This window comes from Alexandromys fortis, unplaced genomic scaffold, assembly GCF_014885135.2.
Source record: "Alexandromys fortis isolate MF-2015 unplaced genomic scaffold, M_Fortis_MF-2015_v1.1 scaffold_8_9099976_23576923, whole genome shotgun sequence".
NCBI classification, from domain to species: Eukaryota; Metazoa; Chordata; class Mammalia; order Rodentia; family Cricetidae; genus Alexandromys; species Alexandromys fortis.
The window spans coordinates 550,839-574,087 of NW_026067899.1; the positions used below are offsets into that span (position 1 = coordinate 550,839).

Genomic DNA, 23,249 nt, shown 5'->3' on the forward strand with positions numbered 1-23,249 from the left:
TTCTAGCAGCATCAAAGTTTCAAGTTTTACATTGAGGTCCTTCATTCAGTTTTTTAAATGATTTATTTACTTTATGTGTCTGAGTGTTTTGCCTGCATGTATGTGCACCATGTGCATGCCTGGTGCCCACAGAAGTCTATAGAAGGCACTGAATACCTTGGAATCCGAGTAACGAACAGTCATTGAGCTGCCATGTGAGTTCTGGGAACCAAGCCTGAGCCCTCTACTAGAAAAACAAATACTCTTAGTTTCTGAGTCATCTCTCTGGCTAGAGTTCTTGTGGGGAGGGGTGCAGGCCAGAAGTCAGCCTCAGGTGGCATTTCTCAGGAGCGGGCCACTGCGACCAGGGCTTGCTACTGACTGGGGTCCATCAGTCTGATTCTCAGCACTGGGGTATGGGAGTCGTCACCTGGCCTTGTACATGGGAGGTCAAGCTCCGGACCCTGAGTTTGTGCAGCAAGCACTTTACCAACTGAGCCTTCTCCCCGTACTTCTTTGATCCATTTTGAATTATTTTTTGTACAGAGTGCGATAAAGATCTATTTTCATTTCTCTACATGCAGACATCAGTTTTCTTGGCACCATTTTGTTGGTGAGACTGTCTTTTCCAATGTATGTTTCTGACACCTTTGTTCAAAATGAGGTGGCTGTATCTGTTGATTTATTTCTGGGTACTCTATCCCATTAGTCTTCATCCCTTTTCGGCACTTTTTGTTACTGTGTTTGTGTATTATATAATTTGAAAGCAGCTACACCTACAGCGTTGTTCCTTCTGCTTGGGATTGCTTTGGATGTTTGGAGTCCTTTGTGCTTGCATTTTTTTCTAGTAATTAGAATTTTGATGAGAATTGTGTTTAATCTGCTTTTAGTAATAAATAATAAAGCCTTTTAATTTTATTTTTACAGTATTCTGACAGCTCATGAGCACTGGAGGTCTTTGTACATTCTAGTGCCTTCTTCAGTGCCTTAAAGTGTTCATCATAGAGGCCTTCTGGCTAGGTTATTCCTAGGTGCTTTGGTTTGTTTGGTTGGTTGGTTTTGAAACTATGGTGAGTGGATTTTTTTCCTAATTTCTATTTTTAGAAAATTCGTTATTGGTATATTTAAAGGCTGCTGAAGATGAACTTAAACTTATAATCCACTTCCCAAGTGTTGTAGCATCACACCTGACATTTTAAAGGAAAGGCTAAATTCTCCATTTGTCTATGCAGCAGAAAAAGCAAAGGAATAAGACTGTTCCTTTGAAGTCGATAGTGTTGTGACTTACTTTCTTGAATAAATTTGATTGTCACAGGTCACAAATAGATGTGAGATAGTTGTGCAAGAAATTGTAGTCTGAGCATTGAGTCCAGAAGAACCAAAGCCATCCTTTCTTTATAGGAAGCAATGCTTACCATGTGTTAAGGATTTCCACTGTGTTCAATACTATGCTAAGCATTTTATATATACACATTTAATCTACACAACTACCTTGTGAAGTGCATGTTGTCTCTGTATTGCCTAAGGCTTAGAAGACTCCCTGCTAGAGTGAGGATGCCTTCTCTGTCTGGTCTCAATGTTCTGCAGATATGTATTGTATACGTCCTCCTTTGCAAACTTCCTGTCTTAGCATTCTGTTGTTGTGAAGAGACGCAGTGACTACGGCCACTGTGGAGATGTGTCTCTGCCTAAAGTACCTTGTGATTGGTTTAATAAAGAGCTGAATGGCCAATAGCTCGACAGGAGAGAATAGGTGAGACTTTCAGGGAGAGAGAGGAAGAGGAGGAGGAATCAAGGTGCTCGGATTCACCAGTAAACTTGGCGCCTTACTGATGTGCCTTACTGAGGAGAGGGGACTGAGCCAGGTGGCAGAATGTAGATTTTAAAATGCGTGTTAATTTAAGTTATAAGAGCTCATTGGAAGCAAGCAGATAACCTAAGGCCAGATTTGGTAATTAGCAATAAGTCTCCATGTTGTTATTTGCTGGCTGCAGTTCAAGAGAGTCTGGCGAGAAAGCTTGCTATAAACCTCGAACTCAGAGACCCACCTGCCTCTGCTTCCCGAGTGCTGGAATTTAGGTGTGCGCCAGCAGTATCTGGCTTCGATTCCCATTCTTTTATTTGTGGACAATCTAACAGTATTTTGGCCCTCACTGAAACAGGGATTTGAAAGACTCTAAAGAGCCCTTTATCGCAGATGTTGCCTGCAGAAGCAGGTGATTTTTTTAGAGGGGATTAAGGTGATGCTCGGAAAGCTCATGGTGTCCCAGGATAGTGGCTGTGCTTTCAGTTGGCGTTTGCACACTCCAGATCTGTGGGCTTCTTACTGGAGTGGACAGTTGTCATGGAAAGCTCAACAGAATCAGTGGAGCGGGCTTAACTTGTTTGTTTTCTGTCTTTTTTTAATCCTTAGATTAGTTTTAGCTTTCTTTCAGGGTTTTAAGTAAGGGTTTTTAATCTTCCTATTTGTAGATATGTTTACGTGTGTATGTATAAGTATTTTATATATGTGCATATATAATATACACATATATAATTAATATACACAAAATTATCCTTTTTTCTATTTTTGGTTTTTCTTTTTTTTTTTTGTAAAGATTTATTTATTATGTATACAACATTCTGCCTCGATGTATGCCTGCACGCCAGAGGAGGGCTCCAGATCTCATTACAGATGGTTGTGAGCCACCATGTGGTTGCTGGGAATTGAACTCAGGACCTCTGTAAGAGCAGCCAGTGCTCTTAACCTCTGAGCCATCTCTCCAGCCCTATTTTTGGTTTTTCAATACAGAGTTTTTCTGTGTAGCTTTGGAGCCTGTTCTGGACCCTCCCTTTTAAGGTGTTTTTTGTTTTGTTTTTTTTTTTGTGTATGTTTTTGTTTGTTTGTTCTGTGGTGTTTTTGTTTGTTTGTGGTGATCTCAGTATATCCATCAGAGCAGTTTGATCCACTGAAGAGCAGTCCGTGCCCATTAACAAACAGCCCTCCTTGCCCTTTCCACCAATCCTGCAGCCACTCGTCTACTCTCTGCCTTTTGAATTCACCCATTAAGCCTATTTTGTGTTGTTTGAATCATGCATTATACAACTTATTTTTTAGCATAATGTCTCAGTCAGTATTCATCTATCTGTATTGTTGTATGCCTTAAAATAATTTATTTCTCACCTTTTTGACTAAATAATACTGTTTTGCTCTGATATGCCACTTACTGTTTTGTGTGCTTCTATTTGTAACCTTCTAAATGACGTAGTGTCTCATGACATTTTGTGTTCTAATAACCAGCGTTGATCATCTGTTTATGTGCTTATTGTTTGTATGTACTCCTTGGAGAACTATCTATCCAGGCTTTTGCTTGTATTTGTTTAGGTTCTCTCCTTCTATTGTTGAATTATAACAATAAAAGTTCTTTGTAAATTCCTAACATTTGAATGAGAAAGTGGGGTGGTAATCCAGGGCAACAGAGCTGCTAATAGTTTCATCCTGTATACAGTCATACTGTAGTTGGAAGCTCTCATGTAGCTAACAGAGTCTTTCAGTCTCAGTGTTTAAATATGGCTTCATAACTCAAGACAACTGTCTTTAGGTAATATTTAAAATTAGAGTATAAAATTGCAAACAACATACAGATTCATTAGTGACTCTCAGCTTACACCCCAGAGGACAAAGTTTTATGAATTCTTACTTCTGTAGATAATTTAAAGCACTGGATCTCACATGTTGTGCACGAGCTGTTCTGAGTAACGCTCTCTTAGGTGTCAGAATGTGCTCTTCTGCGCTGCTAATGACCAACCATCTTAGTGGGCGTGGAGAAACTCGAGTGTGTGCTGTAGACAAGTGTACAGCCATTTCAAGGACCCTAGCCTCAGGCCCATGGAAAACGGCGGAGCATCTGCCCATCTCCCGTGAGGCTTAGCAAAATGGTAAAACTTTCCTGAGGGGTTTGAGTGTGAGTATAGATAGTTAGGGCAGAAAAAGTCCACCATAGTGTTCTCCCTCTGGGTAAGATTAACTAAGCCTAGTTCCTTTATCCAGCCTTATACCATAAACTTTGCTCTGTATTTATTTGTATGTAATAATCGCATCTCCTTGTTCAGCTGTAGGCAGTATTCCTGCCTACTTACCACATATACCATTGGCAGTATATACTAACGTGCCGAGCCTCTGGGCCGATGCCATTCTCCATCCAAGAGCAGAGTCTTCCTGACCCCATCTTTCCAGTACATGTGTCTGTCTTTTCTTCATTCTTGCCTTCATTCAGTGCCTCGGCCAACCCCATCACTGGCGGTCATGCAGGGCACTCAGGGAGTAAACATGAAGGAGGCTAAGCATCCTGGGTGTGAACTGTTCATTCTGATACATGCACAATAAAACTTAATGATTCAAACCACAGATAAAAACTGGGAACGAATTTGACCCTACCATTCTAGTTTTTTAAAATAAAAGGCAAACATCTTTTGTTAAGTCATAAGGAGGCAAAAATTACAGGGTAGGACTTAAGTACTAAGGAAATTAAAAGACACGTGAGGGAATCGGGTGCAGGGCAGTTTGACCCAATGAGCACAAGGAGGAACTTGGAGCAAGGTAAAGAAATAATAGAATTTAGGTTTTGATTCTTAATCTTGAGAGCCACATCATAAGGAGGCAAAAATTACAGGGTAGGACTTAAGTACTAAGGAAATTAAAAGACACGTGAGGGAATCGGGTGCAGGGCAGTTTGACCCAATGAGCACAAGGAGGAACTTGGAGCAAGGTAAAGAAATAATAGAATTTAGGTTTTGATTCTTAATCTTGAGAGCCACATCATCATTGCCGCGGTCTCTTCCTCTCCTTGCTCAGCTCCAGCTCACTGCTCCTGCCTGTCTCCATTATCACCACTCCTTCCATCTTGTCTCCGCAGAGGCGCTGCTTTGCTCTCTTCTGACCTCTTTATTCTTCACCTCAGTAGAGATGAGGACGGCAGGTCTGCTTGCTGTCTGCGTTCGTGGCCTTGTTACAGTGAGTATGTTGTTGGAGGAAGTGTGTTACTGCCTTTGAGGTTTCAGATGCTCAAGCCAGGCCCAGTCTCAGTCTCTTCTGCTGCCTAAAGACCCAGAAGTAGAACTCTGAGCTACCTCTCCAGCCCCATGTCTGCCTGTGTGCCACCATGCTTCCCACCTTGAGGATAATGGACCTCAATGTAAGCCAGTCCCAGTTCATTTTTTTTTTCCTTTATAAGAATCGTCAGGGTCATGGTGTCTCTTCACAGCAATAGAAACACTAGCTAAGACAGAAGTTGCTCCAGAGACTGGAGTAATGCAGTGATAGCCTGGGCCATGTTTTCCTTTGGAGGAATGTGTACTTTGGATTAAAAACACAGTTGAATGCTTCAAATGGGGCTTAATGGGCATCCTAGTAGCTACAGGGAAGACAGTGGTGCTGAGTATGATTTGAGCTGTGAGGGCCTGGCTTGGGAGGTTTCAGAGGAGAATAATATAAGTCTGAGGCCTGGAGACTATTCTTCTGTTTTTTTATGAATGTGGCTACTTTCTACCCCTGTCCAAAAAAATCTGCTGAAGGCTGAATGGAAGAGTTTTGGATAAGCAGCTTTGGCGGAGGAAATCTCCAGACAGCCTGGTGTTGATTGTGTTGCTTGCTTATTAGTGGCCAGTCTTATGCAGATCTACAATGAATGGTTGCAAGCTGACAAGGGAAAGCACAAAATATATACAATTTGAGGAGAAAGGGAGCACCAGGAAGTGAAATAGATCTAAATCCTGTATTTAAGGAAAGAAACACATTAAAGAAAATTCTGATGTTACATGGAATAAAGGGAGTGGTAACCTTAAAAGCTTAGAGCCTGGTATTGTGGTGCATGTCTTCTGTCCCAGCACTGCAGAGGCAAGCGGATCTATGAGTTTGAGTCCTCCCTGTCTACAGATCAAGTTTCAGGACAGCCAAGCTTAGGCAGTGAAGGAAGCCATGGAGAACAGAAAGCTGGTGAAGATGAACTTAACAAGAGGGCCATGTTCCAGCCCCAGTGAGCAGCAAAGCTTGGCAGCTTCAGAGTCTTAAGACTCTAGCTTAAGAGTCCTGGATAGAAAGAAGGGGTTATGGAATCTCCCACCATGGCTAGTTAGGAGATTGCCTAACTAGTTTTTCCAGGGCTGAAACCGTTATAGACTATGGGGACTTGTAAGCCAGCACCAATGAAATGATTTCCTATAAGAGTTGCCATGGTCACAGTGTCTTCACAGCGATAGAACACTGACTAAGACACACTGTGTACCAGGTACTGGGCTTAGGAATGCTCTCTGGAAATGACAAGAAGCAAAGACACAGTCCTGATCTTAAGTTGTTTCTAACCTGGCCTGATGTTGCAGGTCTGTGATCTCAGATACTCAGGAGGCTGAGCCAGGAAAATCGTAAGTTCAGGGACTGCCTGGCACAGTAATAAGACCAGGTCTCAGAAAAGAAAAGGACCATGAATATAACTTGTTGGCAAAGCTGTGTTTATTTAGTGCGAGTGAGACCCTACTATGGGGGCGGGGACGTCTAAGACCAAGTGTGGTGGCATACACTTGTTATGCCAGCACAGTGGTGGAAAGATTACAAGTTTGATGCCAGCCTAGGCTGCATAGCAAGACTCTGACTCCCTCCGATAGTTTTTCTATAGTAGGGGGAGAGAGAGACAAGAAAAAGGGCAAAATAAGCTGTTTATAATATAGGTAGAATGTTGTGCTGGTTCTTACCCGTGTGGAAGCTCGTTGAAAGGAGGGAATATATCTTAAAGAACACTTTGGAGTTACCCTGGTTAAGCAGTCACTTAAAGCGGAGTGATTCCCTAGGAAGCAGCAGTATCAAGATGCTGCCAGGCACTTGAGCAGGGATGGATGGTCCTGACACAGGAAGACCAAGGGAATCAGTGTCCTGAGGCTTGGGTCAAAGTCCCCATGCAATCATCTAGATCAAGTCTCCACTTCACATGATGGCTGCTTGTGTGCCAGTGCTGAGGTCCAAGCCGTGGCCTCAGAGCCTCACGAACACTTTGAAACCTTGCCCTGAAGCTTCCTGGGAGGCTATTCCAGGCCATTCTCTGTGTGTCTGCTAGGAAATCAGCTCTCATTGACTCAAGCTGATTTGAATTTACCCTGATATTTTGTTTCTGTTATTATGTGTAGGTATCTAAGTCTACATATGGGTATGTGTAGGTACATGCAGGTGTCCCTGGAAGCCAGGGCTTTAGATCCCCTGGGGCTGGTGTGGTGGTTGTGAGATGCTAAGAACCAGACTCCAGTCCTGGAAGAGCAGCAAGCCTCTTGCCCACTGAATCATCTCTCCAGTCCAAAGAACTCTCCTTTTTTTTTATTTTTTTTTTAGACATAGCCTCTTTGTTAAACAAAGAAGCTATTTTCAGACACTGATTACAAGGCCTTCGCAGATTAGTTACATGTGTTCCCACGTGTATCCCAATTTTTCTGCTTTGTTTTTATGGTTGCCTGCTCATCCTAACATCTTTCATTTATTTGGTTTTTGTGATCGCTTTCTAGTTGTTAGTAGAGTCAAAGGGCTTTTTATCCTTCAAAAAGGAATCAAAGTGGATTTTTATTTGCTGCAAAATTAACACTCATTTTTCTTGAGTTTGTTGATTTTCATAAGCACTCACACACCATTGGGTGAGCGCAGTGACCTGGACGTTAAGATGCTGGCTCTTCATAGGGAACACTTTGTAGCACTGTTCCTTTCGTTTCACCAAAGTCCTTTGCTGAAATCGCTCCTAATAGAAGATGGACCCAAAAGTTAATGTACTACAGATGCTTCAACAGGTATTGAGGCTCACAGGGGACAAAAGCTATAATTGTGTCTTAACAGAGTACAGACTGCTAACCGTAATTATGTGTCTGAATTAGGTCATCATTTTACTATGAATCTGAAACTGTCTTGACATGGCATGGCATTCAGACAGAACATCTTAGACTTGTTGACATTCTAGTGACCTTCTCTGTTTCTGGTTTTGAGCCCAACTGACATATTGGCAGGAATTCTCCTGTCGCTCTTGTGCTGTATGGTGGACTGGGTTGCATGTTGGCGCTGCCTTGCTTGTTGCTCTACAGAATCATTACATACATTACAGCAAATGCTCTTATTTTCACAGCCCTCAGGTTTAGTGCAGCCAAAATGTAGTATGTGCATGAATGGCCTAGGATCTCATTAAAAACTTAGATTCTGCCTTTGAGCTAGAGCTGACGTCACAACATGGCGCTGCAGTGACGGGGCTGGAGCTGACTTATCACAGCTGCCATTGTTCTGCTACAGCCCCATGAAGTCAGGCAATAACACCGATATTTGAGATCTCTTCCTGTGATGACATGAGGCTCTCTTTCAGATTATTTGAGTTTCAGACACTGCGTAGACTTCTACACACTAGTCAAAACTGGGTCTTGGTATATCTTCTTTCTTCCACTCTCTCTTTTTGTTTTGTTTTTTTTGAGACAGGGTTTCTCTGTGTAGCCCTGGCTATCCTGGAACTGGCTCTGTAGACCAGGTTGGCCTCAAACTCACAGAGCTCTGCCTGCCTCTACCTCCCCAGTGCTAAGATTAAAGGTGTGTGCCACCTTCAGCCAGACCCTATCTTTTTTAAATTACAAATTTCCTTTTGTTGTTGTTTTTGTTGTTTGATTTTTGTTTTTTCAATACCAAGGATCAAACCCAAGAAGTCATGCATGTTAGGCAAACATTCTACCACTAAGCTACATATTTTTATTTTGAGACAGAGATTCACTCTGTTGCCCAGGTTGGCCCTACACTTAACAGCCCTCCTGCCTTAGCCTCCTTAAGTAGCGGGGATGACAGACCTATATCTGTCCAGATGCAATTATATAGCTTCTGTGCAGAGACTAATTACCAGTAAAGTTGTACTGTAGTAATTTTACTTTCAGGTAGAAAATTGGAAAAGTTGATGTCTACATTTCCAAAGCTCAGTGTTATCAATAATCCATGATATAATTCAAGTTCATATGTTGCTATGGTGCAAATCTGATTGTAGGTCCCAGTATTACGTACAATGTTGTCATTTGTTTATAAAATAATCTTTAAGAAAATAACTTTACCTTTTCATTAATTGCTCTTATCTTCTGGTTTAGAGCACTACTAAAGCAGCCTGAGTCTGCAGTGGTCCTGTCAGAGAAATGAGGACTATCTTGTCTGGAAGGCGTTCTGGGGGCCTCTGAAGTGTGACTAGAAGAGTAAAGCTGCAGGGAGGGACGGCATGGCCACGGTACCAGTGCTGGATTAGCGGCACTTCCTCACTGTAGACATGCCAGAGCTAGCTCGCCAAAGGCCAGGAGAACTGCCTGATGGCGACTAAGTCACTGCAATCTTCTTTGGTAAATTACCACTTTTTCTGATTATTGGCCTTTGGCTCTTACTACCAGTCTTTTTCAGTCAGAAGCAGGCTGTCACTGTGCAAACACAGACAGAAAACCATAGAAGGCATGAGTGAGAGTCTAATAGTACCATATGTTACCTTTTTTTTTTTGAAAAGTAAATAAACATTAATATTGTAAAGGATAGTAAGCAAATCTAAAAAAGTTCTGTTGTTGAGCAAAGATGTCATGATTGTCAGTGTAATTTGGCCCTAGTGCTGGACTGGTCTCTTAAGTAGTTTCAGAACATACAATCTGAATTTGAATGGGCTAGAGGAGTTGAAAAGTTACAGGGACATGAGGTCTAGAAAATAAGACAAAATCCTTATTAAAATATGCTAGAGAATACTGGCTCAGGCATTTTTTAAGTTGCAAGAATTTGGCTTTTATGGAAAATATCAAATAGCATTATTGAGATTGTCCTGTTCCTTTTGTTAAGGAAAATATTGTTTGTGAATCCTCAGTTTGGATATGTAAAAGATTATATGTGTGTGTGTATACATACACTGCCTGGACAGTAACCCATGGTTCCTCTGCAACATTGGGGCATCCACCTTCAGCCTACAGGCCTAGCATATCTGACAGACTTTACTGTGAAGTAGGATATTCTGAAGAGCTGTCCCTCCATGTCTTGACAATGTTTGGCAGTCACTTTCTTTTGTGTCCTGCTTGTCCAATTAGTACAGCATATTGTTAGCAGTTGAGGGAAGGGCATTTTCTTGCCCAGTGACTTATTTTTGCCACAAAGAAAGTAAACTCCAGGGCTGGAGAGATGGCTCAGCAGTTAAGAGCATTGCCTGCTCTTCCAAAGGTCCTGTGTTCAATTCCCAGAAACCACATGGTGGCTCACAAACATCTGTAATGAGGTCTGGTGCCCTCTTCTGGCCTGCAGGCATACACGCAGACAGAATATTATATACATGATTGATAAATAAATAAATAAATGTTTAAAAATGTTCACAGTTAGTGTGAAAGAAAGAAAGAAAGAAAGCTAGCTCCATGTGGAGTTTCTTCAATGCTCATTATCTTCTCTGAAGTAGTATGGTGCTGCCAGGAGCAGACATGCCTCATTGTCATTTAAAAAAAAAAAAAAAAAAAAAGCCCGTGCTATTAAAACATCTTAAATGCCATATTCTGTAGATCTCTAAAGTGTTAGAAGACTTGTCTATCTAAAATATATCTTTTTTTGACCTTGAAAATATATATCATGTGACTACAAGTTCAATTATAATAGGTGATTAATTTTTCACCTGCATCTCAAGTCCTGGCTAGAATAGTCTGTTAGGCTTGTTCATCTCAGCTAGCCATCTTGAAATTGGTCTGACCAGTTTGTAGTCTTTAAGTGGTGCTATAAGCTGAATGACATCATATGAACCAGGTGGAATCGTTGTGGGGCCCCATCTTCTTCCTGGAGACTTCAGAGATTACTATAGGGAAATTTATTGTTCACTGTGGAAAACTTAAACATTATTCGTATCAAAACAGAAAGTGTGAATTTCGATAAACATATATTCAAAGAAAGGTACCATAGTATAGAGTTTTTAATTAAGAAACTGAGCTACCTGAGCAGAGGTGGTGGTGTACATCTTTAGTCCCAGCACTCAGGAGGCAGAGGCACACAGTTCTCTATGAGTTCAAGGACAGCCTGAGCTACAAAGATCTCTATGAGTTCCAGACAGCCAGGACTACACAGCAAGCCCTGTCTTTAAAATAAATAAATAAACAAACAAACAATAAAAAGAAAGAAAAAGAAACTGAGCCAGCACAGATAGTGATGGATGCTCACAATTCCAGTACTCAAAAAGTTGGAACTCTCTGGGAATCAAAGCCAAAAAGGAAACTCCATGACAGTAAAGAGTGAAGCTGACCGTGCCTGCTCCTCATAGATCAGGGTGGAAATGTGCACTACGCACAACTCACTTACAAAGCCTTGAAGAAGCGACCCTGTCACGATCAGATATTAGGAAGTGTCTTAGGGTTTCTATTGTGAAGAGACACCATGACCATGGCAACTCTTATAAGGAAAACATTTACTTGGGTGGCTTATGGTTCAGAGGTTCAGTCTATTATCATCATGGGGCATGGTGTGCAGGTGAACATGGTGATGGAGAGGCAGTTGAGAGTTCTACATCTTGCACAGGCAACAGGAAGTAGTCTATCTTACTGATTGTGGCTTGACATATATGAGACCTCAAAGCCTGTCTCCACATTGACACACTTCCTCCAGCAAAACCACACCTACTCTATCAAGTGCACACCCCCTAATCGTGCCACTTGCTTTTGAGGGCCATTTTCTTTCAAACCACCACAGACAGGTAACCTCACCTCTTCAAGGCAAGAGCTAAGTAGCTTGACACTTGTCCTGCACCCTGACATTGCCCATAACCAAGTACAGAAATACTAAACTTAAAAATGAAAGGAGCTCAAGGCCTCACCTTTCTAGGCTCAAAACTAGCTGCTCCTTCTTTGTCCAGGTAATTGTTGCCCAGGGCATAGTACAGGTGACTGCAGTGCTTCCCATGGTCACTTAGGACTTTGAGGAAATCAAACTGTTGAGGCTCTCTCAGGGAGGCAGGTTCCTTCGCAGCTGAGCCCTGCCAGTCTGCTGGCCCTGCTCCTGCTTGCTTCTCCCCCCCCCCCCATCGCGTCATTTGACATTCTGTAACATTCTCATGCCCCTGTTTGGTCACTGGCAATTGATGGCTTTCTTGAGACATTTATTGTGTGGGCTCAACTTTGAATTTTCTGTGTCCATCAGGTGTCAATAGCACACATTTTCCAGATAACTGGCCATAGTTTGGGGCATGGATTGTATGTAGCAAGAGAATAGACATTTCTTTCTGCAGAAGGTCCCTATGGGGATCAAACTGGTGATCTTAGCCTCATTATCACACTTTTAGAACCATCAAACCTAATAAGTGTATCATATGTATTCTCCTCTGTAAGCTTGAATTGAGCTTAATGTTTTAATTACCCAAGGCTTAGTTCAAATACACAATTAAAAACCATGTCGGACTGTTCCACTTTTGTCTGATGGTGAAAGTCACAAAGGTAAAGCAGCCAAAGAGCCTGTCACTTTTCATCTTCTCTGCTCTCTGTGACAGTGGAGTCACACAAGTGGAGCTGCCGGGAAAAGAGCCGAACTCACTTTGCGGAGTGCGACGGTACCTTTCTCCTCGGGAGGCTGTCCAGGTCTGCTGTCAGTCACTTTGGGGACCTTTAGACCTCAGCGCTCATTTACGCTGAATGCGCCCGCTCTGCTTCTGCATTATGAAGATCATCTGTCAACACTTTGAGATCGTCCCCTTTGTTATTAAGCGTCTGATGCTCTACACTGTCAGGTTTTTTTGCCAATTATAGTTAAGGTACAATGGTGTATTCACCAGATCAAAGTCTTCCATTGGCGGTAGAGAAATGATTTGTAAGTCTTTATTCATCTGAATTGTACAATAGAACACCTGAGGAATGCAAATAATCCCTCCAGGGCTCTGCAGGAAAGGCTGCGAAATGACACGGCGGAACTGTTGTTATTCCGAAGCGATGTTTTAGCCAAAGTAATTATTTCTCCTCTTGTTTCGTAACAGTTTTACTTTATTGGGTATGTTGACCATACTTAAGAGACAGATATGACATTTTCCATTATCCTTGCACGTGGGTTTATTCTGTTTCCCTTTCAGCGAAGCTGTATTTGGTGTGCTTTTATAAATGACATATTTGACTCTCACTTGTATAATAAAAGTCTCTTACTATGCCATTAATGATAACATTTTAATGTAGAAATTTGAATAGTTTGTCTATAAAGTAATGTCAAATGCTATAATATGCAAAATGCCTATTTAAATCCCCTTTTTGCTTTGTTATGTCCTTCATAATTTTCCATAAGAAAATACCAAGTTTTAATCATAATTTGAGGCCATATACTTTATTCCAAAATAAATCTTAGGGGTTTGTATACTTTTTAGAATGTAAAGAAAAGAATACAAATATTATGAAGATCAAAATTCACTACTAACATATTAAATGTGTAACTACCTGTGTATGATAAACATATGCAAGCCCTGTATGAATTTTCATTCCTTTTTCTATCCTAAATCCTGTGCAGCTGGCCATATTCCTTTCTTTTCTTTTTTGAAGGCAGGGTTTCTCTTTGTAGCCCTGGCTGTCCTGGAACTCACTGTGTAGACCAGTAGAACTCCGAGATCTGCCTGCCTCTACTTGAATGCTGGCATTAAATGTGTGCACCTCCATCGCTCGGCTATAGTCTTAACTTTCTTTTTTTTTTTTTAAAGATTTATTTATTAAGCATACAATGCTGGCAAGGAAGGCACCAGGTCTCATTACAGATGATTGTGAGCCACCATGTGGTTGCTGGGAATTGAACTCGGGACCTCCGGAAGAACAACCAGTGCTCTTCCCCTCTGAGCCATCTCTCCAGCCCTAGTCTTAACTTTCTAATAGCTATTTGAATTCTGATGAATTTGGTCTTTGGTTCTTCCTTTCCTTCAACTTTAAAAGCGCCTTGTACGTTGATTATTTAACATATTTTTCCCACAGTCTTTTGCCATGATGCCTATTAAACTTTAGTCAAAATGCAGGAGGCTGGGGCCAGTGGGGCAGCTCAGTGGTAAAAGCGTTATCGCCAACCCTGAAGACCTGCGTGCGATCCCTGAGCTATGTGGTGGAGGAGCGAGCTGACTCCTACAAGTTGTACTTTGACTTCCATTGCATGCGGGTCAAGTCTGTGTGCACAAATAAAAAATAAATGCTGATAGAAGGACCCCACTTAGTTAGGTTACTTCTCCAAATCTGTACGCAGACTGGGTAAAACCCCCTAGACTCATAGGAGAATATGCTGTGATTATCTAAAAATGATGAAGATACTACCTGTTTATGTGTGTTATTTTCCTGGGTTTTTACAATATCATGTATACTATTATTATTTCCATTTCCACAGATGAGGAAACAGGCACCTACCCAAGAATAAGAAACTATGAAAACCTTTAAATTATATTTGTTAAATTTGTTTCACTTAAGTTCTAATTACTGCTTTTCAAAGTTGCTCACTTTAGATGAGGGAGAAAGAGTAGTGCTTCTCCAGGCAACCACTACCATGTGTCCTCCTGGACTTGACTTTCTGTGATGTTTTGCGATTAAAGGAGTTTATTTCCTCTACGTTTCTATTTATGATCCTGCCAGAGTTTGGATTTATAAGAGTAGCATGTGGGGATACATTTGTAAATTGGCTACTTGTATATCTGTATTTTGTGTTTTTGTTATTGTTGTTACTAATGTTAGCAGAAACCTCCCTGGAAACCAATGGTAGCTGTTGGTTCTGTCCATTCAAGAAGGAACTAACCCAGTCAATAGATGTTTGGATGGGACAAACAAGTTTTCAGAGATACTTCAAAATCAGTTGGCATTTTCTGGTGTGATTCGTGTATAAGCAACTTTGAGTTCTCTTTCCTAAAATTTACTTTCTGAAGGACATTAAACATTATAAAATAGTCTTACTCAGAAGTACAGCTGTTAATGCTGAACAAATTCAGTTTAACTTTAAAAAGTTGGTAATATTTGTGATAGAGTTTCTATAGATAATGTACTGAAGTAAAACTAAATTACAATAGAAAATTCCTGCATTTACCTGAAGAAATTGCTGCCTGCTAATGCCTTGACCTTGGAAAGCTATACACAAAAAGATGGCATCATAAAACCATGCAGTTCTTATGAATATGTATGTGCTCCTTGATAATAATGAATGAGGTACAGTCATGCATGCACTACAAGATAATGCTGTGCCCTCTTTTGTCTACAGGTTGATAAAAATTAAAGACTGGGTGGACAAGTCTGACCCAGGTGCCTTGGTCATTCCTTTCAGTGGGGCCTTGGAACTCAAGTTGCAAGAATTGAGTGCCGAGGAGAGACAGAAGTATTTGGAAGCGAACATGACACAAAGGTTAATTAGCATTCATTTTCCCTACACTTTATTATCAACTATTTCCTTGCAGTAATTTAATTGCTTGCGCTGATAGAATAATAAATGACAGAGTAATTACCATTATAAAGAGGGAATCTTCTCCTTTCTTTACCATGAGACAGAGTGAAAAGATTTATTTTAAATTAAGTTTTTAACTGTCATCTGTCATCTCCGTACAGTGTTTTAATTATAACATAGGTATTAGTTCTGTATATTTTTGAGGAGGGATGATCGCCAAAACTCTTTCGTCATGTTCAGTGGGGGGAGGGAAAAGGGTGAATCACTTGCCATAATTTTTTTTTCTGAGTAACAATAATATATTGTTAGGAGATTGGGTTTCAATCAAATAATTTTGCTTTCATGGCTCAAGTTCTGGAAATAATTAATATTGGATGAAAATAGTTATAGGCTGGGAAGATACAATTTTTCGTTTTTTAATAGTAAATAGTTAAAATGCTTCAGGCTTATGCAATTAAAACCAATTTTGGAAGGGGTGCTTTAAGAAATAGCCCAGCTATCTGACCTCTGTAAGTGTGTTATGAAAGATGAATGGTCATTTACTAATATCTTTACCATTTGCAGCTTGAGATGAATGGTTTTAATCCTAGACGGGTCCCTGGCAGAGTCAACTTAAATGTTGAGTGAATTTGTTTCATTTTATTTCAGCGCTCTGCCAAAGATCATTAAGGCTGGGTTTGCAGCACTCCAGCTAGAATACTTTTTCACTGCAGGCCCAGACGAAGTGCGTGCGTGGACCATCAGGGTAAGATTCATACTTATTCATCAGCTATATCCAGTTCCACACTATTGAATTCAGATTAATATCACTGACTTTGAAGTTTGTCATGGTGGCGGTTAGCTAGTCATTACAGATGAGGTTTTTGTCCGGGATAACTTTAATTATTTGTGAGCTGCTGAACGGTGAAAGTGGAGCGGCATTGATTGAGGCAGGTAACAATTGATTCTGCCTGTTACATAGTCTGAATTTCTTCATCCTGGAGAATCTGTCTACCCTCCTCCTGTGGTCAGAGATAAGACGCACCCGCATTGTGCTTGCTTAATCTGTGTGACTGGGTTTGTCTGCGGTGAAATTGATGTTGCTTTTCATTTTGTATTCGCCAAGTTTGTTTGGGTTGCGGGTGGTTCTTTCCTCCTTTGCTTTGCTCGGATTACATTCCAGCAATAAAAGCAATGTGACATCATTATGCTCTTCATAGATACACAGTTGGGCTCAAAAGCTAAACTCAGTGTGTAATAATTCATTCCTTTCTATTGAATTAATAAAAAGTGATGTTTATTTTCACTGTTACATGTTCCACTTCTTCAAGAATGTGATACATATTTTAAATATTAGTATATACTGAAAATGACTAAAGAGAATGACTAATTTTTTCCCAGAGGACATTAGACTGAAATATAATGATTTGCTTCTGAGTGTAAATATATTGTAATATAGTAGTTCCTATTGAAGAAATCTTTTGAAATATATGTAGTCATAAATGGCATGTTACAGAATATAAACAGGTCGGAACGTTTAGAATCAGTGTTTAGCCTGCTGTTCAAATACATGTTTTGTGGTTCTCGATGCTGTCTTGACTTCTGTTACATTTTAATTTAGTATAGATAAAAATATGGATTTGGTCAAGCACAGTGGTAGACAAGACTCTGAATCTAAGATTTACTCTCCTTTATGTCTCCTTTTAAAGAAGAAAAATGTCTGATTGGCTTCTAACCGAGGTCCTTATATATAAACTTTAAAAATAATGCCAAAGCAAATCCAAGTTTGTAAACAAATTGCCAGTGTTTTTTGCTACTGTATATTTAAAAGAGGTATTTTAAAGCCTTGTAACTTCAAGCTGAAGTATGTGAAGCAGGAGAGAGTATCCCGTGGGTTTGAAATGTGGCAGCTAGCTGGCTTGTCTTAAGACTGATTGTTAGTGCCGTGATTTACTGTGCTAAGACGCTCGGTCAGGTAAGCATCAGTGAGTAGCCACATTAACCCAATACATCTTTTATTATAAAAACTGTGCTGTCTGGTGTCAGGATCCTTAGCACTTTAACATGCTTTATTAAGCAGCTGTAGGTCACCATTATTTCTCAGATTTCTTTCTGTGGTTGTGTGTGTCTGGAATGTGTGCTCTTGTAATTTAACATATGGAGTAATTACAAACATTCCTCTTCCCATCTCGACTTGGATTTCCTTCATGATGGTCAGAGGCAGGCTGCGTTATGTAAAATGTTCAAAAATATTACTGTTGACATTACTTGATTATGTCAAAATTATTTGCTGACTATCGCTTATCTGATTCACTAGAAATGCCTTTAAATGTCCCTTTATATATTGACTTTTATATGTTCCTTAGATGAGCTGAAATTTTGAAGGCTTTTTATCTTTTTTAAGCCTTTTATAATTCAACTTGAAAGTTACTTAAAAATCTTTATTTTTTTTCCACTGTGAGGAATAGAAAATCGAAATGAAACCCACACCAGTGAATCTAAATCAATAGAAGCGTAGATGACTGTGAGGAAAACAAAGCTGTGGGCTGTATCTCTGACACCTGCTGCTGTGCCGTGCTCGGTCTGCTGCAGTGCCCACTGAGGAGCTGACACCCTCACTGGCATCACACTGAAGGTTGAGTTGAGCTACTACAGATCAGAGAAAAGAAGCTCGATGCTTGTAAGCAGTCATCTTAATGCAATTCCTTTTCTCTGGTCTTTCCCAAAGAAAGGAACGAAGGCTCCTCAGGCTGCAGGAAAGATTCACACAGATTTTGAAAAGGGCTTCATTATGGCTGAAGTAATGAAGTACGAGGACTTTAAGGAGGAGGGGTCTGAGAACGCAGTCAAGGTAAGGAGTGACTTCTTCCTTGCAGATGTCGTAATTGTAGCTCTCCTGTGACTATCCCATGAGAAATGTGAACTGTCTGCTGTAGCCTGCTAGCATCACATGTCCACTCACGAGGAGCTGGCGTGTCCACGTGCTCTCGGGTTAGTTGTAGATGGCTGTAGGGAGGAATTTGGTTGTTTTTTTTGTGTGTGTGTTTTTTTTTTTTTTTGCTTTTCTCTAACTGAAAGTAAAAATAAACATTTAAGTAATATTAATAAAAAATTGTTCATTGGTAGCTAATGAAAAAGTTGTAATAATCCATTTGAGTATATGAACTAGAAATAAACCCCTGTTAAGTCAGGGAAACAGACAATGGTGCCTAGTCAGATAAACCTGCTGGCTCAAACTTCATGGGTTTCTTCTTCTTTTTTTAGATCTTTGAAAATTTGATTTGCTTTTTCAACACTAGAGGGCAGGTCCAAAATTGTGCTTTATTTTAGCTAATAACTATAATTTGATTTACAGATAAGCAGTGTTAAATAGGAGTACTAAAATGGGTTTTAATATAAGTTCTATTGCAAATTCATTTTTCTAGCTTGTTTGCCTCTACACAGAGAAGCATTAATGTCCAATAAGTGCATGGTTCACCTAACTGCCATTGACCCTGCAGGAAGCTACTTTAGTTTAATCTGAAGACTGTCATAGAAAATATTACACGACCTAAACAGGACTCATGTTGACCGTTTCATAACTGAAGGGAATGTCTATTTCAAGTTCGGCTTATTCTTACCAGTATTACTGCAGGGCTTTCATGGGACTGTTGGGACCTTAGAAGCAAGAAAGGAAAAATCTCCATATAATTGGCTCAGTATTGAGAGCCATTTTGATTTACCAAAAAAGAGTAAGTTACAATTTATAACTAAACAAAGCCATTAATTTCATTAGATATAGAGAAGTATGCAGTTATTGATGGTGAATTTTGTTAGGAACGTTAGTTAAACTTGAAGAATATCTGATTTTTTTTTGTCAACATGTTACCACATTAGCATATATTTCTTTTCATACAAAAGATTAAAATGATATTTTCTCTTTCTAGAATTCAAGAGGAAAGCTTTATTTTTATATTTACATGTACTAAGTCAATTTTTACCAATTCTTAGTAGTAGATTTTTTGTTATAATAAACTTAGATGACGTGAATTGCAACGCCTTTAACAACTCAGAAACTATAATACACAGTACGCAATGATGTTTCCTGCTTACAATAACATGTAAGGCGGAGTGCTTTCTGTTGTAAAGTAGGGAAAGTCAGCTTCTGACGTTTCCACCTAAAATATCACTAACTTCCAAAACTAACTTAGAATTTTGAGCTCTGACTAATTGAAGGATTATGAGCTGCTTTATATTCCTTACAATAGTGTTTACTTGTACATGACAAGAAGTTTGAGTTTAAGAACATGACTCTGTGTGTGTGTGTGTGTGTGTGTGTGTGTGTGTGTGTGTGTGTGTGTGTTGTGTGTGTGTCTACCACCGGCACAGCATAGCTAATTGAGTGCAGTGCTGTGAACTATATCCTGAATAGCACTGAGGGCTTTGTAGTCTCGGATGTCACACTATTAGCAATCATATCTGCTCAGGCAAAGCTGCCTTCTACAGATGGCTGCTTTCAAGTGCAAATGAACTGCCCCGACGCGTCTTGTTTAATACACACTCAAGATTCACAGATGGGCGTTGATTCTTTCTCAACCAGTGTTTCTGATAGCAGTGGAAATGGATTAAATGGTCTCTAGAGAATTTAAAGAAACACTGTCAGTATTAGTAGTAAACTTGAGTATAACAAAGTGTATAAACTTACACTAATATGTCTTGTCAATGTGTGTTTCATGTAACTTGTCTGGATAGTTTAATAACAGTAGGCCTTAGATTCTAGAAAGAAGTAGCATATGGCTTCAGTACATCACATCTCTACAAAAATCTTGTGACTATTTAGTTATATCTTTTAGAATAACACATTGTCTTTTTAAAGATAAGCTTCATGTTAGTAGCCTATTTATTACCAGAAGGCAAAATCCTTTACATAGTACACTACCAGAAATATGCTCATGAGGGCATTTCAGTCTGGTTTGTTGATTTTAACCCTCATGTATGATCTTTGCTAGTGTTTTTACTACTGAGTAATATAATTTCATTTGACTTTGAACTTTCAGTATTGTTAGCAGAAGTACATTGGACAAAGTTTTTATGTTCTCAAGAAATTCTAACAGAAGGAAAAACACTTTTGAGAGTTTTTTTGAAAAGATCCTCAAGCCCCCAATGAGTAGTTGGTGCCAGGGTCACAGGAGACTGCTAACTGTGAGGGTCAAGTGTGGATGCCTAGGAGCCTGCAGTGTGTGCTGGGCCACGGGATGAACTGCTCTGTCTGTGCAGTTACCAAGAGCCTGTCTGGATCTGCACACCAGCAGGTGGAATCAGTCGCTTTGTGGACTGATTCACAAGTGGGAAAGATCTGTCTGCAGTTCCAACCTGTTAGAGTCTGCTTGTCACCAAGCGAACGCCTGAGGTAATGTCAGAATGCACAGCGCTTTGTCAAGATTAAAACTGGGCTACCAGAAGTTCAGAATACGTGCCACAACTGTGCTCAACTTTTCTTAGAGCAAACTGTCTTTAAGACGTCACCAGGGTCACCAAAGAATTCTTTAAGCAAACAAAGCACTTGTAGCTTTTCCTGATCAGTTTTCTTCAAGTGACTTGCTGAGTGTTCGCAAACACATCAGAAATGCGCCATAGACAGTGTATCAGGAAACGGAGTGATAGCGGTATAGTTGCGCTCGTGAATCAGCAGCTCGTAAGAATGGATTATGTACACACGTGGAAGCCTAGTCCTGCCTCAGTTTTGCTTTTCTTTGCTTTAGAGCTTGTGTTTAGATTTTCCCATACTTCTCTTTCTCGTCGTGTTTTTTCAACATGGCTCAGGGATCATTTCTTTGCATGGGTTTTTCCTGTGTATTTGGTTATCAGTGATAAGCCATTTCCTCACTTTTTTCTTTTTGCAGGCTGCTGGAAAATACAGGCAACAAGGCAGAAATTATATTGTTGAAGATGGAGATATTATCTTCTTCAAATTTAATACACCTCAGCAACCAAAAAAGAAATAAATTTTAGTTATTGCTCAGATAAACATACAACTTCTAAAATGCATATATTGGGCTTGGGGATTTTGTTTTTTAAATTAAAGTTTCTGAAATCTAAAGAGACAAAGTTAGGAGTGGGAATCTTCTACAAACAAATTATTTTTATTTGTTTTTAAATTACAAAATACCGTGTACCTTCAATGAAATGCGAATTGCTAAGCGTGAACAGCTTTGCTTCTCACGTGATTAAGACCCTACTTCAAACTGTAGAAGCTTTTCAAGAACCATATTACTCTCCTGATACTTCATTAATCTCCATCATGTATGCCAAGCCTGACACATTTGACAGTGAAGACAATGTGGCTTGCTCCTTTTTGAATCTACAGATAATGCATGTTTTACAGTACTCCAGATGTCTACACTCAATAAAACATTTGACAAAACCAGCCTTGGTGTGTTTGGGGATGTCTGTATTGACTGCCTGTGGTGTGCTGAATGCGATATGGCACCTGCTGGCTGCTGATTACAGAATTTTAAGGCGCGTGTGTGACACAGGAACTGGCAGTGTGGGGCAGCTGCAATTGTATCTTAAAAGTGAGTCTTTCATGGGAATTAGAAGAATAATATACAGCGATTGCCTCAGAAAAAAAAAGTTAATTAATTTGTAGATGGACATTTATTGAAAGATGATAGCAGTGCTGTTTCAAAGTTATAACCTCGGTGACTCTGACCAGAAAGCAGATAATTTTGTTTCAAGCATTAGTGAATTTTGTTTGCTGTTATTGTTCTAACCAAATGGAAGGCATCTTTATTTTTGCTTTTCTTTAAAATTATTAAATGTTAAAAGCTGACCATTCTGTTTCTGAGGGCTTGCACTAGTATTTCAATTCACTGGTTTAACAACTACTGAAAAATAATCCAACTTTGATCATTTTTGAACATCCTTCATGCTTGCTGCTGAAGTGTTTACAGCATAGTTACCTGGAGGTCGTTTGCTATCTCACGCTCTTCAGACAGAGCCTCAGCTCTGTCCCGCACCCCCCCCCCCCCCCCCCCCCCCCCCCCCCCCCCTGCCCCTTTTCTCCTTTTCTGTCCTCCAAAGCGCAAAAGGAGTCATTTCCAAGAAATGAAGACTCAGACCCAGGCAAAGCACTATTCTCACAGCGGGAGTTTATCATGTTAGCCACGCAGAAGTGTGCGCACAAGAGGTGAAGAAACAAGTGTTCCTTGGGGAGGTTAGGCTGCCCTGATTCAGTTACCTGGCACATGGTGCATGCCTGTAATCCCAGCACTCGGGAGACTGAGGCAGGAGGATGGTGAATTCAAGGCACACCTCAGCAGCGTAGTGAGAGCCTGTCTCAAAAAACAGACTGTAGCTGGCCAGCATAGCCATAATCTTAGCCATTTCGAAGGATGGGGTCAGCCAGAACTACATAGTAAAATTCAGGCCAAGTTAGGCTAGAGAATAAAATCCAGTCTCGAAAATAATCCATCAATAAATAAGCAATAGCTCGAGGTACTGCAGAGTAGTGACTATGACTTAGAAACTGTGGTGACTGCGAGACAAAGCAAAGCTACCAGCAGTGTTGGCCATGGTTGCTGGTTCTCCTCTGTCTGCATTAGCACTACCATAGCTTAGCACTGCCGGGCATTCTGGTAACACAAAGACAGTAAGTAACCTGCATGGATCTGTTTAAAAGCTTCTAACTTCTAATGTGATGCTTGCGCACCAGGGGAAGGGACCAGTAACAGGAGACAGAAGACTGTTTTGAGGCAGCTACATTTGTTAGGGTGGAAATGAGATGCTGAAAATGTACAATGTGCAAAATTGAATTTTCTACTGATGTTTGGAATTCGAGGAACTGTTGCCTGTGGATAAAAAGGTATATGAAATGTTTTCAATGATACATATGTATAAAACATAGTTTGTGTTTTTAGAA

The 23,249-nt window shown here is 40.2% G+C and overlaps 1 protein-coding gene across 1 annotated transcript in view; it reads left to right on the top strand.

Moving 5' to 3' along the window:
* Positions 1-21,755, top strand: part of Ola1 (Obg like ATPase 1) — a 119,962-nt gene extending 98,207 nt beyond the window's left edge. Inside the window, exons 8-11 of the mRNA XM_050123840.1 lie at positions 15,191-15,331; positions 16,019-16,115; positions 18,078-18,200; positions 21,232-21,755. Of these exons, the coding sequence (XP_049979797.1) occupies positions 15,191-15,331; positions 16,019-16,115; positions 18,078-18,200; positions 21,232-21,333 (463 nt within the window). The 3' untranslated portion in view covers positions 21,334-21,755. The remainder of the gene's footprint in view (positions 1-15,190; positions 15,332-16,018; positions 16,116-18,077; positions 18,201-21,231) is intronic.
* Positions 21,756-23,249: the final 1,494 nt, after the last annotated feature.